Source organism: Babylonia areolata, chromosome 28, assembly GCF_041734735.1.
Source record: "Babylonia areolata isolate BAREFJ2019XMU chromosome 28, ASM4173473v1, whole genome shotgun sequence".
Taxonomy (NCBI): domain Eukaryota; kingdom Metazoa; phylum Mollusca; class Gastropoda; order Neogastropoda; family Buccinidae; genus Babylonia; species Babylonia areolata.
Window position 1 is genome coordinate 9,166,663 of NC_134903.1, and position 12,500 is coordinate 9,179,162.

Here is a 12,500-nt window from a genome sequence, read left to right on the forward strand (position 1 = left end):
TCTCTCTCTCTCTCTCTCTCTCTCTCTCTCTATTTGGGAATGATATTCTCAACAAAATTAAGCTTAAATTATGCTTGGGAAGAATCTTGCAGGAAAGCAAAGAAAGGTGTTATTGAAATATTGAATTCATTAAAAAAGCTTAAGTCTATTGATTACTGTTTGTTTTGGAAAATGTTCGATACACAGATTGAACCTATACTTACATATGCAGCCGAAGTTTGGGGACTAAAGGTAAATTCACAGATGGAAAAAGTACATACTTATGCAATTAAACGTTTTTTAAATGTGCCAATTCATTCATCCAACACAATGTTATATGGGGAAACGGGCAGATATCCTTTGTATATAAGAACATTTGTAAAATGCATTAAGTATTGGTTGAAATTATTGAAACTTCCACAATCACGTTTACCCAGACAGGCTTACGAGATGATGTTGTTACAAATGGAATTAGGAAAGGAAAACTGGACTTATAGTGTAAAAAAGGTTTTGTCTGAACACGGTTTTGGAATTGTGTGGATGTATCAGGAAGTGGGAAATGAACAGCAGTTTATATCAGAATTTAGAGATAGATTGATTTGTTCTTTTAAGCAAAATTGGCATTCAGATATGGAAAGCAAAGAGAAATATAGTTGGTTTTTCTCATTCAAAAGTATATTTCATACTGAAAAATATCTAACAGTCATCACAGATAAGTGGCACAGGTTAAATTATGCAAGATTTCGGCTACGGACATTTGGTTTCAATGCAAATAAATTGTGGTTTCAACCTGCAGCATCCACAGAATTGCCATGTCCTTTGTGTGCATCTAGTGTAGATGACGAAAAACATTTTTTGTTTCATTGTAAATTATACGATAAAGTAAGAGAAAAATGTACATTTTTTTCATCTCATCTAGCTAAAAGACATGATGTTTTTTCTGTTTTATCGTCTGATGATGAATATATCATACAGTCAGTAGCTAAATTTATCTCAGAAGCACAAAAAATAAGGCATAATCACTATGATCAGAACACACCAGAGTAAATGAGGAGGATATCCATATGTAAATTTTATTTTCTTATGTTAATTTGGTAAGGTAGATAATTGATATATTGAACTATTTCACTCCTAGAATGGGTGGTCGAGTTTGATTGATTAGTTTCTTTGTGTGTGTGTGTGTGTGTGTGTGTTCCGCTTGCTTAATGTATCGTGAGAGAGTTATATTTAGAGATTTTGTTTGTTTGTTTGTTTGGTGATGAAATGCTGTTAAGCAGAATGTTGCTTTGCATTTAAGAGGATTTAAGAATTAATCCCCGTCACCCCCTTGTCAATAGACCATTACAGGTAATGACAATAAAAATGTCAAAGCGTCAAAGCGTCTCTCTCTCTCTCCCTCTCTCTTTATCTCTCCCTCTCTCTCACCTCCCCCCCCCCTCTCTCTCTCTCTCCCACAGCCATGGAGCGACTCCGCGGCACTAGCTACGTGGAAGAGGAGATCGAAGAGATGCGCGTGGAGGGCCGGAAGTCGATGGGCGTGACCAACTTCACCCTGAAGCAGCTGGTGACCTCCCCTTCTCTGCGCCTCTCCGTCGTCATCGCCTGCGTTCTGCAGACCACGCAGCAGTGGTCTGGAATCAATGCCGTGAGTTGCTGTGTTTGTGTCTGTCGGAGTAATATGGCAGAAAACAAAAGTAGCTAGTGGTCTGAAATCAATTCCGTGAGTTGGTGTGTTTGTCGGAGCAATGTGGAAGAAAAAAAGGAGTCTGGAATCAGTGCTGTGAGTTGCTGTGTTTGTCTGTGAGCAAGGGGGCAGAAAAAAGGAGCTAGTTGTCTGAAATCAATGCCGTGAGTTGTTGTGTTTGTGTCTGTCGGAGTAATAATTATGGCAGAAAAAAAAAAGTAGCTAGTGGTCTGAAATCAATTCCGTGAGTTGGTGTGTTTGTCGGAGCAATGTGGAAGAAAAAAAAGGAGTCTGGAATCAGTGCTGTGAGTTGCTGTGTTCGTCTGTGAGCAAGGGGGCAGAAAAAAGGAGCTAGTTGTCTGAAATCAATGCCGTGAGTTGCTGTGTTTGTGTCTGTCGGAGCAATATGGCAGAAAAAAAAGTAGCTAGTGGTCTGAAATCAATTATGTGAGTTGGTGTGTTTGTCGGAGCAATGTGGAAGAAAAAAAGGAGTCTGGAATCAGTGCTGTGAGTTGCTGTGTTTGTCTGTGAGCAAGGGGGCAGAAAAAAGGAGCTAGTTGTCTGAAATCAATTCCGCGAGTTGCTGTGTTTGTCGGAGCAACGTGTCAGAAAAAAAAGGAGCTATTAGTCTTGAATCAATGCCGTGAGTTGCTGTGTTTGTCGGAGCAATGTGGAAGAAAAAAAAGGAGTCTGGAATCAGTGCTGTGAGTTGCTGTGTTTGTCTGTGAGCAAGGGGGCAGAAAAAAGGAGCTAGTTGTCTGAAATCAATGCCGTGAGTTGCTGTGTTTGTGTCTGTCGGAGCAATATGGCAGAACAAAAAAAGTAGCTAGTGGTCTGAAATCAATTCCGTGAGTTGGTGTATTTGTCGGAGCAATGTGGAAGAAAAAAAGGAGTCTGGAATCAGTGCCGTGAGTTGCTGTGTTTGTGTCTATCGAAGCAATATGGCAGAAAAAAAAGTAGCTAGTGGTCTGAAATCAATTATGTGAGTTGGTGTGTTTGTCGGAGCAATGTGGAAGAAAAAAAAAAGGAGTCTGGAATCAGTGCTGTGAGTTGCTGTGTTTGTCTGTGAGCAAGGGGGCAGAAAAAAGGAGCTAGTTGTCTGAAATCAATGCCGTGAGTTGCTGTGTTTGTGTCTGTCGGAGTAATATGGCAGAAAAAAAAAAGTAGCTAGTGGTCTGAAATCAATTCCGTGAGTTGGTGTGTTTGTCGGAGCAATGTGGAAGAAAAAAAAGGAGTCTGGAATCAGTGCTGTGAGTTGCTGTGTTTGTCTGTGAGCAAGGGGGCAGAAAAAAGGAGCTAGTTTTCTGAAATCAATGCCGTGAGTTGCTGTGTTTGTGTCTGTCGAAGCAATATGGCAGAAAAAAGTAGCTAGTGGTCTGAAATCAATTATGTGAGTTGGTGTGTTTGTCGGAGCAACGTGGCAGAAAAAAAAGGAGTCTTGAATCAATGCCGTGAGTTGCTGTGTTTGTCTGTTCGCAATGTAGCAGAAAAAAAAAACCCAAAAGCTTTTTCACCGCCATAGGCGAGTTTAGATGACTAGACAGTGTACCGCCATAGCCGACTTAAGTCGGAGTGTGGAGTGATGGCCTAGAGGTAACGCGTCCGCCTAGGAAGCGAGAGAATCTGTGCGCGCTGGTTCGAATCACGGCTCAGCCGCCGATATTTTCTCCCCCTCCACTAGACCTTGAGTGGTAGTCTGGACGCTAGTCATTCGGATGAGACGATAAACCGAGGTCCCGTGTGCAGCATGCACTTATCGCACGTAAAAGAACCCACGGCAACAAAAGGGTTGTTCCTGGCAAAATTCTGTAGAAAAATCCACTTCGATAGGAAAAACAAATAAAACTGCACACAGGAAAAAATTTTTAAAAAATGGGTGGCGCTGTAGTATGGCGACGCGCTCTCCCTGGGGAGAGCAGCCCGAATTTCACACAGAGAAATCTGTTGTGATAAAAAGAAATACAAATATAAATACAAATATAAATACAAATATGGCGGTGCACTGTCTAGTCACCTTAAGGTGACTAGACTTAATTAAGGTGACTAGACAGTGTACCGCCATAGCCGACTTAAGGTGACTAGACAGTGCACCACCATAGGCGACCTTTGCGGACATCGAGGGGTCATATTGATAAGGCCATTTTTCACATTGTAACAAAGTTTGACAGCTGCAGTGGTCTGTAAGCAAGGCCGTGAGTTGCTGTGTCTGTTGGAGGAAAAAAATGTGGCAGAAAAATCAACAACAACAAAAACACAAAAAAACACCGGAAGCTCATTCACCGCCATAGCTAACTTAAGGTGACTGGAAAATGCACCGCCATAGGCGACTTTTGTCGACATCAACGGGTCATTTTGATAAGACCATCTTCACACTGTAACAGAGCTTGATTGCTGCAGCCAGTTTCCCACTGATAAAACAATGGCTTCTTCTTCTTCTTCTGTGTAGAAACTACTGTTTGGAAAGTGTGGTTCGATTCCAAGAGAGAGGGATGATGGATCAATTATGATGTTGCATACACTCACACTGTCTCCTCACATCAATAGCAGGGCCACATGGAGTGGTTTTTATATGGTGTTAACTTTTACAGTATACATGGGAAATCAGCACACACACTAAGCAGTTCACCCTACTTAGCAAAAGCAACACACAGCCCTACATAAAGCAGCACACCCTGCCTACTTTAAGTACTTCCTACAAGCAGCACACAGTAAAAAGTTCACCCTACACCTAAAGCAGCACACAGTTAAAAGTTCACCTTTCACCTAAAGTAGCATCTACAAGCAGCACACAGCCCAACAGGGATTTCCTTGCACTTCACATCACCAATCAGTCAGTCAGCCTGTATCAGTGTTCAATTCTTCTGGGAGACAGCTAAGAACTGGCTTTGCTGACTGGTTTTACTCCTTTCCCACAGCATACTGTGCATACTAATGCAAGCTACAACACTTACTCCCAACTAGGTGAACTGAAGTAACCAATCTTTGCTTGTCTTAGTGACGCTATGTGAATGACTGACAGATTCATTGACCCATCCTGATTTGTCCACTTCAACAGATTGATCTGATTTGCTCACTTGAAAACACACATCCTGTGACAACAAGTTCAACATACTGCGTCACAAAGAGAGGGGAGAGGGAAGGGGGGCACACTTGAAACACAGACCGCCTTACTGGGATGTTCCGACATGCAGACACCAGCATTTTTCGAACACTTGACTTGACTTTGACTTTTTCCTCTTGATTCCGTGGGGAACATAGGGCCGCAACAACACTCTTCCAACGCACCCGGCTCTGGCTGGTCCTCTTCAGTTCGGCCCACGTCATTCCGGCCGCCCTTGTCTCTGCCTCAGTGCTTCTCCGCCAGGTCTGCTTCGGACGGCCAACTTTCCTTTTCCCCTGTGGGTTCCAATCAAGAGCCTGTCTTGTGATGTTTGTTGCAGGCTTGCGTAGTGTATGGCCTATCCATCCCCATTTCCGTTTTTCGAACACGCCGACATCTATTCCTGCTCGGAGATTGCAGCAGACATCGCATAACTGCACGTGTTCCTACAGCTGGGGCGGGGGTGAGCACAGGCTCGCTGACCAAAGAAGCCTACTAGGGAGTGGGGGGGGGGTGCGGAAGGGTGGAAGGAGGCACACTATAACATCTGTGTTCATGGGCTGCAGCTCCCACGTACACGAGTGGGCTTTTATGTGTATGACCGTAGCCATGTAGGCAGCCATACTCCCCTTTTAGGGGGGCCGGGGGGGTGTAAGCTGGGTATGTTATTGTTTCCATAAACCACTGAACGCTGATATGGATTACAGGATCTTTAACGTGCGTATTTGATCTTCTGCTTGTGTATACACACGAAGGGGGTTCAGACACAAGCAGGACAATGGCCTTACCTGTGCCACCTGGCCGGGTTTGATGTGAGTTTCAGTTTCAGTAGCTCAAGGAGGCGTCACTGCGTTCGGACAAATCCATATATGCTACACCACATCTGCCAAGCAGATGCCTGACCAGCAGCGTAACCCAACGCGCTTAGTCAGGCCTTGAGAAAAAACAAAACAAAAAAAAAACATATAAAAGAACTACTACTAATAATAATGATATGCATAAGACGCAAAAACGTGATGAAGTCAACTATAAGCGAACAAAACAACAACAATATAATAAATAAATAAATATATAACTAAATAACTAAATAATAATAATAATATATATTTTTTTTAAAATTAATTAATTAATAATAATAATAATAATGTGAACAGATCCATTGTGTTGTTTTGACACGAACCGATGCCTATGAACAGAGAGTATCATTTCTGAAATAGTTGGTGCTGGATTCAATACCGTGAGTCTGCTGCGTTTGTGTTTGTTTGTGAGCAAGGTGGCGGAATGGATAGTCTCTCATATGCTAATACAGTATTCGTCAGGGTTTGAACTCGGGCACGTTCCATATCACGTACAGGTTATGTCCCTACTCCGCTTTTATCTTTACCCAAGCCATTGTGGAGTGATGGCCTAGAGGTAACGCGTCCGCCTAGGAAGCGAGAGAATCTTAGCGCGCTGGTTCGAATCACGGCTCAGTCGCCGATATTTTCTCCCCCTCCACTAGACCTTGAGTGGTGGTCTGGACGCTAGTCATTCGGATGAGACGATAAACCGAGGTCCCGTGTGCAGTATTTACTTTAAAAAAAAAAAAAAACCCACGGCAACAAAAGGGTTGTTTCTGGCAAAATTCTATAGAAAAATCCACTATGATAGGAAAAACAAATAAAACTGCACGCAGGAAAAAGTACAAAAAAAAGGGTGGCACTGTAGTGTAGTGACGCGCTCTCCCTGGGGAGAGCAGCCTGAATTTCACACAGAGAAATCTGTTGTGATAAAAAGATATACAGATACAAACAAATGTGCCCAACAGCGCCATCACCCATCCATCCATCCACTCACTCACTCACTCACTTACTCACTCACTCAGCCACTCACTCACCTACTCACTCGCTCACTGACTCAGCAACCTGTGCACAATCCAACTCATTCGCTCACTCACTCACTCACTCACCTGTCCAGCCACACTCACTTACCTACTCACTCACCCATCCACCCAACACTAACTCCACTAACTTCACTCATCCACCCACCCACCCACCCACCTACCTACTCACTCACCTACCTTCCCACTCACTCACCCACCCACCCACCTACCTACTCACTCACCTACCTGCCCACTCACTCACCCACCCACCCACCTACCTACTTACTCACCCACCTGCCCACTCACTCACCCACCCACCCAACACTAACTCCACTAACTTCACTCACCTACCCACTCACTCACCCACCTACCCACTCACTCACCCACCCACCCAACACTAACTCCACTAACTTCACTCAGCCATCCACCCACTCACTCACCCACCCACCCACTCACTCACCCACCCACCCAACACTAACTCCATTAACTTCACTCAGCCATCCACCCACTCACCCACCTACCCACCCACCTACCCACCTACCCACTCACTCACCCCCCTACCCCACTCACCAACCTACCCACCCACTCACCCACCTACCCCACTCACCCACCTATCCACCAACTCACCCACCTACCCCACTCACCCACCTACCCACTCACTCACCCACCTACCCACTAACTCACCCACCTACCCCACTCACCCACCTACCCACTCACTCACCCACCTACCCCACTCACCCACCTACCCACCCACTCACCCACCTACCCCACTCACCCACCTACCCACTCACTCACCCACCTATTCACCCACTCACCCACCCATCCAACACTAACTCAACTAACTTCACTCAACCATCCACCCACTCACCCACCTACCCACCCACTCACCTACCCCAATCACCCACCTACCCACTCACTCACCCACCCACCCACTCACTCACCCACCCACCCAACACTAACTCCATTAACTTCACTCAGCCATCCACCCACACACCCATCTACCCACCCACCTACCCACCTACCCACTCACTCACCCCCCTACCCCACTCACCCACCTACCCACCCACTCACCCACCTACCCCACTCACCCACCTACCCACCCACTCATCCACCTACCCCACTCACCCACCTACCCACTCACTCACCCACCTACCCACTCACTCACCCACCTACCCACTCACTCACCCACCTACCCACTCACTCACCCACCTACCCCACTCACCCACCTACCCACCCACTCACCCACCTACCCCACTCACCCACCTACCCACTCACTCACCCACCTATTCACCCACTCACCCACCCATCCAACACTAACTCAACTAACTTCACTCAACCATCCACCCACTCACCCACCTACCCACGCACTCACCTACCCCAATCACCCACCTACCCACCCACTCACCCACCTACCCCAATCACCCACCTACCCCAATCACCCACCTATCCACCCACTCACCCACCTATCCACCAACTCACCCACCTATCCACTTTCCTACCCACCTACCCACTCACCTACCCCAATCACCCACCTACCCACCCAATCACCCACCTACCCCAATCACCCACCTACCCCAATCACCCACCTACCCACCCAATCACCCACCTACCCACCCAATCACCCACCTACCCACCCACTCACCCACCTACCCACCCACTCACCCACTCACCCACCTACACCACTCACCCACCTACCCCACTCACCCACCTACACCACTCACCCACCCACCCACTCACCCACCTACCCACCCACTCACCCCCCTACCCCACTCACCCACCTACCCACCCACTCACCCACCTACCCCACTCACCCACCTACACCACCTACCCACCCACCCACCTACCCACTCACCCACCCACCTACCCACTCACTCACCCACCTACCCACCTACCCACCCACCCACCTACCCACCTACCCCACTCACCCACCTACCCACTCACTCACCCACCCACCCAACACTAACTCCACTAACTTCACTCAACCATCCACCCACTCACCCACCTACCCACCCACCCACCCACCCACCCACTTACCCACAGTCATGTCATGTTCCATGTCAAGAACAGGTGATGTCCTATTCTGCCTTCATCTTTGCCCAAGCCAACGTACCCGACAGCGCCATCCCTTACGTCATTGTGGGCACGGGGACTATCAACGTGTTGGCAACCATTGTGGCCGTGAGTCTGTGTAGTGTGTGGGTTCAGTTGGGGAGGGAGAGCAGCGGTGTGGGGGGGGGTGGGGGGGGGGGGTGGACGGGTGGATGTTGTATGTGTGGGGAGGGGGGGGAGACGAGTGTGGTTAGGGGGATGGGTGTGGGGGTGTGTGGGAGTGTATATGTGTGTGTGTGTTTTCTTGTTTATATATGTGTGTATGAAAGAGAGAGAAAGAGAGGGGTTGTGGCGTTGGGGTGGGGGGTGGGGGGGGCGCGAGGAGGGAGGGGGGGGGGGGCGAGGCGTATGTGTTCTTAGACCCTTAGAAAAGGAAATAGAGAAAAGAAAAAATGTGAAGGGAAGAAGCTTAGAGCAAAGAAAGAAAGGTATATTTAAAATAATTTTTAAAAAAATACAAACACCGATACTGATTAACAGCAAAACACGAGATGCCTGTTGACATTTATTTTACTCAGATTATCAATTTCCTCGCGAAGATTACACATAAAAATTATTGCGCGGTTCTAAGGGACACAACTGTGCAATTGCATGACCTAAGCCATGGATTGCTTCCCTTCAACTGTGTTCGTATTTCTTTAAAATGTTAATTCATAAAAGAGAGTGAGCGAGCAAACGAGAGAGAGAGAACGAACGAACGAACGAGAGAGAGAGAGAGAGAGAGAGAGAGAGAGAGAGAGAGAGAGAGGTAGTAGTAGAAGGAGGAATAGCTGGATGTGTGGTGTGTGTGTGAATGCGTGTGCGTGTATGTGTGTGCGGCTTTGTAAGGTTTGTAACATGTCTGTGATTGGTGATGAGTTTCATTTTATAATGGAATGTCCCAATTATGATAAGTTACGAAACAGATATGTTCCTAAAAAAAATATTTGTCTCCAAAATCGGTTTTTAATTTTTGTAATATGCTCAAAGGAGGCAAAAAAGTCATTTTAGCTGTAAGTAAGATGATTAGATTTGCAAATGTTGCCTAGTTATACTTTTGGAGTTAAAAGACATTTGTGTTTTCTCAACTTTTATGTGACATTGTTGTGTATTTGGAAATGTTTGTTTTGGGCATGAAAAAATTATTTTGCAGTAATCCTCCATACTCCAATAGGAGTGAAAGGATAATTAAAACTTGAAACTTGTGTGTTTTGTGTGTGTAAGTGATTGATAGATACATAGATACATAGATAGATGCGTGTGTGATAGATAGATAGATAGATGCGTGTGTGTGTGATAGATAGATAGATAGATATCTAGATAGATAAATATCTAGACAGATAGATAGATAGATGCGTGTGTGTGTGATAGATAGACAGATAGATAGATAGATAGACGTATCAATCACCCATGTCTCAAACAGGGGCCGCAGGCCAATCAAGTTTTGACAGGATAGTTCTGATAGGATGTGAGTGATGTGGATGTGGATATGTGGTAGTCCTGGCTATCCGGACTGGAAATTGATCATACTGGAGAGTGTGCTGCCCAAGCTACATCCTCACTCTCTTAGCCAAGAGGGCTTTTGGACAATTGGTAATAGCGAAGGGGGTGGGGTAATGTTAGTTCTACAGTTATACGTGGTTTTGATGTGTGTGTGTGTGTGTGTGTGTGTGTGTGTGTGTCTGTGTCTGTGTCTCTGTGTGTCTGTGCCTGTGTCTGTGTCTGTGTGTGAGTAATGTGGTATAATAGCAATGTGGTAACGATGTGGTTGTTGTTGTTGCTGTTTGTGGCTGCAGGTGCCTCTGATGGAGAAGGCTGGACGGAGGCCCCTGCTGCTGTGGCCGATGGGGATGATGTGCATTTCCTTCCTCACCATGACCATCTTCCTCAACCTCATGGGCAACCCCTCTCTAGAGGTGACTACCACTGTTGGGGGTGTTGTCTTCTTCAGCTTTATGTGACACTGGAGGAGTTGGAGTGATTAGTGGAGTGATGGCCTTGAGGTAACGCGTCCGCCTAGGAAGTGAGAGAATCTGAGCGCGCTGGTTCGAATCACGGCTCAGCCGCCGATATTTTCTCCCCCTGCACTAGACCTTGAGTGGTGGTCTGGACGCTAGTCATTCGGATGAGACGATAAACCGAAGTCCTGTGTGCAGCATTCACTTAGCGCACGTAAAAGAAGACACGGCAACAAAAGGGTTGTTTCTGGCAAAATTCTGCAGAAAAATCTACTCCGATAGGAAAAAAAAGTAAAACTGCACGCAGGAAAATATACAAAAAAAGTGGGTGGCGCTGTAGTGTAGCGACGCGCACTCCCTGGGGAGAGCAGCCCGAATTTCACACAGAGAAATCTGTTGCGATAAAAAGAAATACAAATACAAATACAAATATTGCAGAAGTTGGAAACATCAAGAAGAAAAAGAAGAAACAGGGGAAGAGGGGGAGGAGAAGGAAGAGAAATATGGAGAAGGAGAAGGAGGTTAAACTCTGTTGAGTTTCAAAATGTGTATGGATACAGTCATGGATATTTTGGATACATATATCACTATCATATCCGTGGATCTGATTCCATTTCTGCTTTTCGCTCACCACAAAAATTCATCTTAAAAAAAAAAACCTATCTATAAGCACTCTCAGCTTCCTTGTTCTCCAACACCACCCATGTCAGCTCACTTTGGATGTATGTAGAGTGGGGGAGGGGGTGGGGTGTGTGTGAGAAAGAGTGGTCATGAATGTTTTATATAACTTGTAATATTTTTTTTTCTTTCATGTGAAGCGCCCTGAGCTCTTAGAGAGAAAGGGCGCTATATAAATGTACATGATGATGATGATGAAGATTATTATTATTATTATTATTATTATTATTATTATTATTATTATCAAGAAACGTATTGAACAAGAAGAACAAAAAGAACAAGAACAAGAAGTACGACAACAATACGAAAGGGAAGACGATGAAAAAGAAGAACAGGAAGAAGAAACAGAACAACAGCAAGAAGAAGAAGGAGAAGAAGAGGGATAAAGGGTGGGAAAGGAAAGAGTGATTGAGGAATAGTTTTGTATTTGTATTTTCTTTTTATCACAGCAGATTTCTCTGTAAGAAATTCGGGCTGCTGTCCCCAGGGAGAGCGCGTCGCTATAATACAGCGCCACCCTTTTTTTTCTTTTTTTTTGTATTTTTTCCTGCGTGCAGTTTCATTTGTTTTCCCTGTCGAAGTGGATTTTTCTGTAGAATTTTGCCAGGAACAACCCTCTTGTTGCCGTGGGTTCTTTTACATGCGTTAAGTGCATGCTGCACACGGGACCTCGGTTTATCGTCTCATCCGAATGACTAGCGTCCAGACCACCACTCAAGGTCTAGTGGAGGGGGAGAAAATATCGGCGGCCGAGCCGTGATTCGAACCAGCACGCTCAGATTTTCTCACTTCCTAGGCGGACGCGTTACCTCTAGGCCATCACTCCACATATTTGCCTGTAAACCTGCATGTGTGTGATCACAGAGAGAGAGACAGACAGACAGAGGGAGACACGGAAATAGAGAAAAACAGACAGACCGACAAACAGACAGACAGACAGACAGATAGACAGAGAGATTTGGGAATATAAACGAACATGAGCAAACTGACGGGAAAGGATAACTTCACACAACTAAACAGACAACTAAATCATACAGTCCGTCGTGTTTTGTGACGTGTACGTGCGTGTGAGTGTTTAGTTGTACGTGTGTGTGTGTGTGTGTGTGTGTGTGTGTGTGTGTGTGTGTGTGTGTGTGTAGATGTGTGTGTGTG

General features: G+C 45.7%; 1 protein-coding gene across 1 annotated transcript in view; it reads left to right on the top strand.

The window, feature by feature from the left end:
* The first annotated feature begins 1,438 nt into the window (after positions 1-1,438).
* LOC143301909 (solute carrier family 2, facilitated glucose transporter member 3-like) overlaps positions 1,439-12,500 on the top strand; it is a 21,459-nt gene continuing 10,397 nt past the window's right edge. Inside the window, exons 1-3 of the mRNA XM_076616352.1 lie at positions 1,439-1,624; positions 8,692-8,802; positions 10,509-10,628. Of these exons, the coding sequence (XP_076472467.1) occupies positions 1,439-1,624; positions 8,692-8,802; positions 10,509-10,628 (417 nt within the window). The remainder of the gene's footprint in view (positions 1,625-8,691; positions 8,803-10,508; positions 10,629-12,500) is intronic.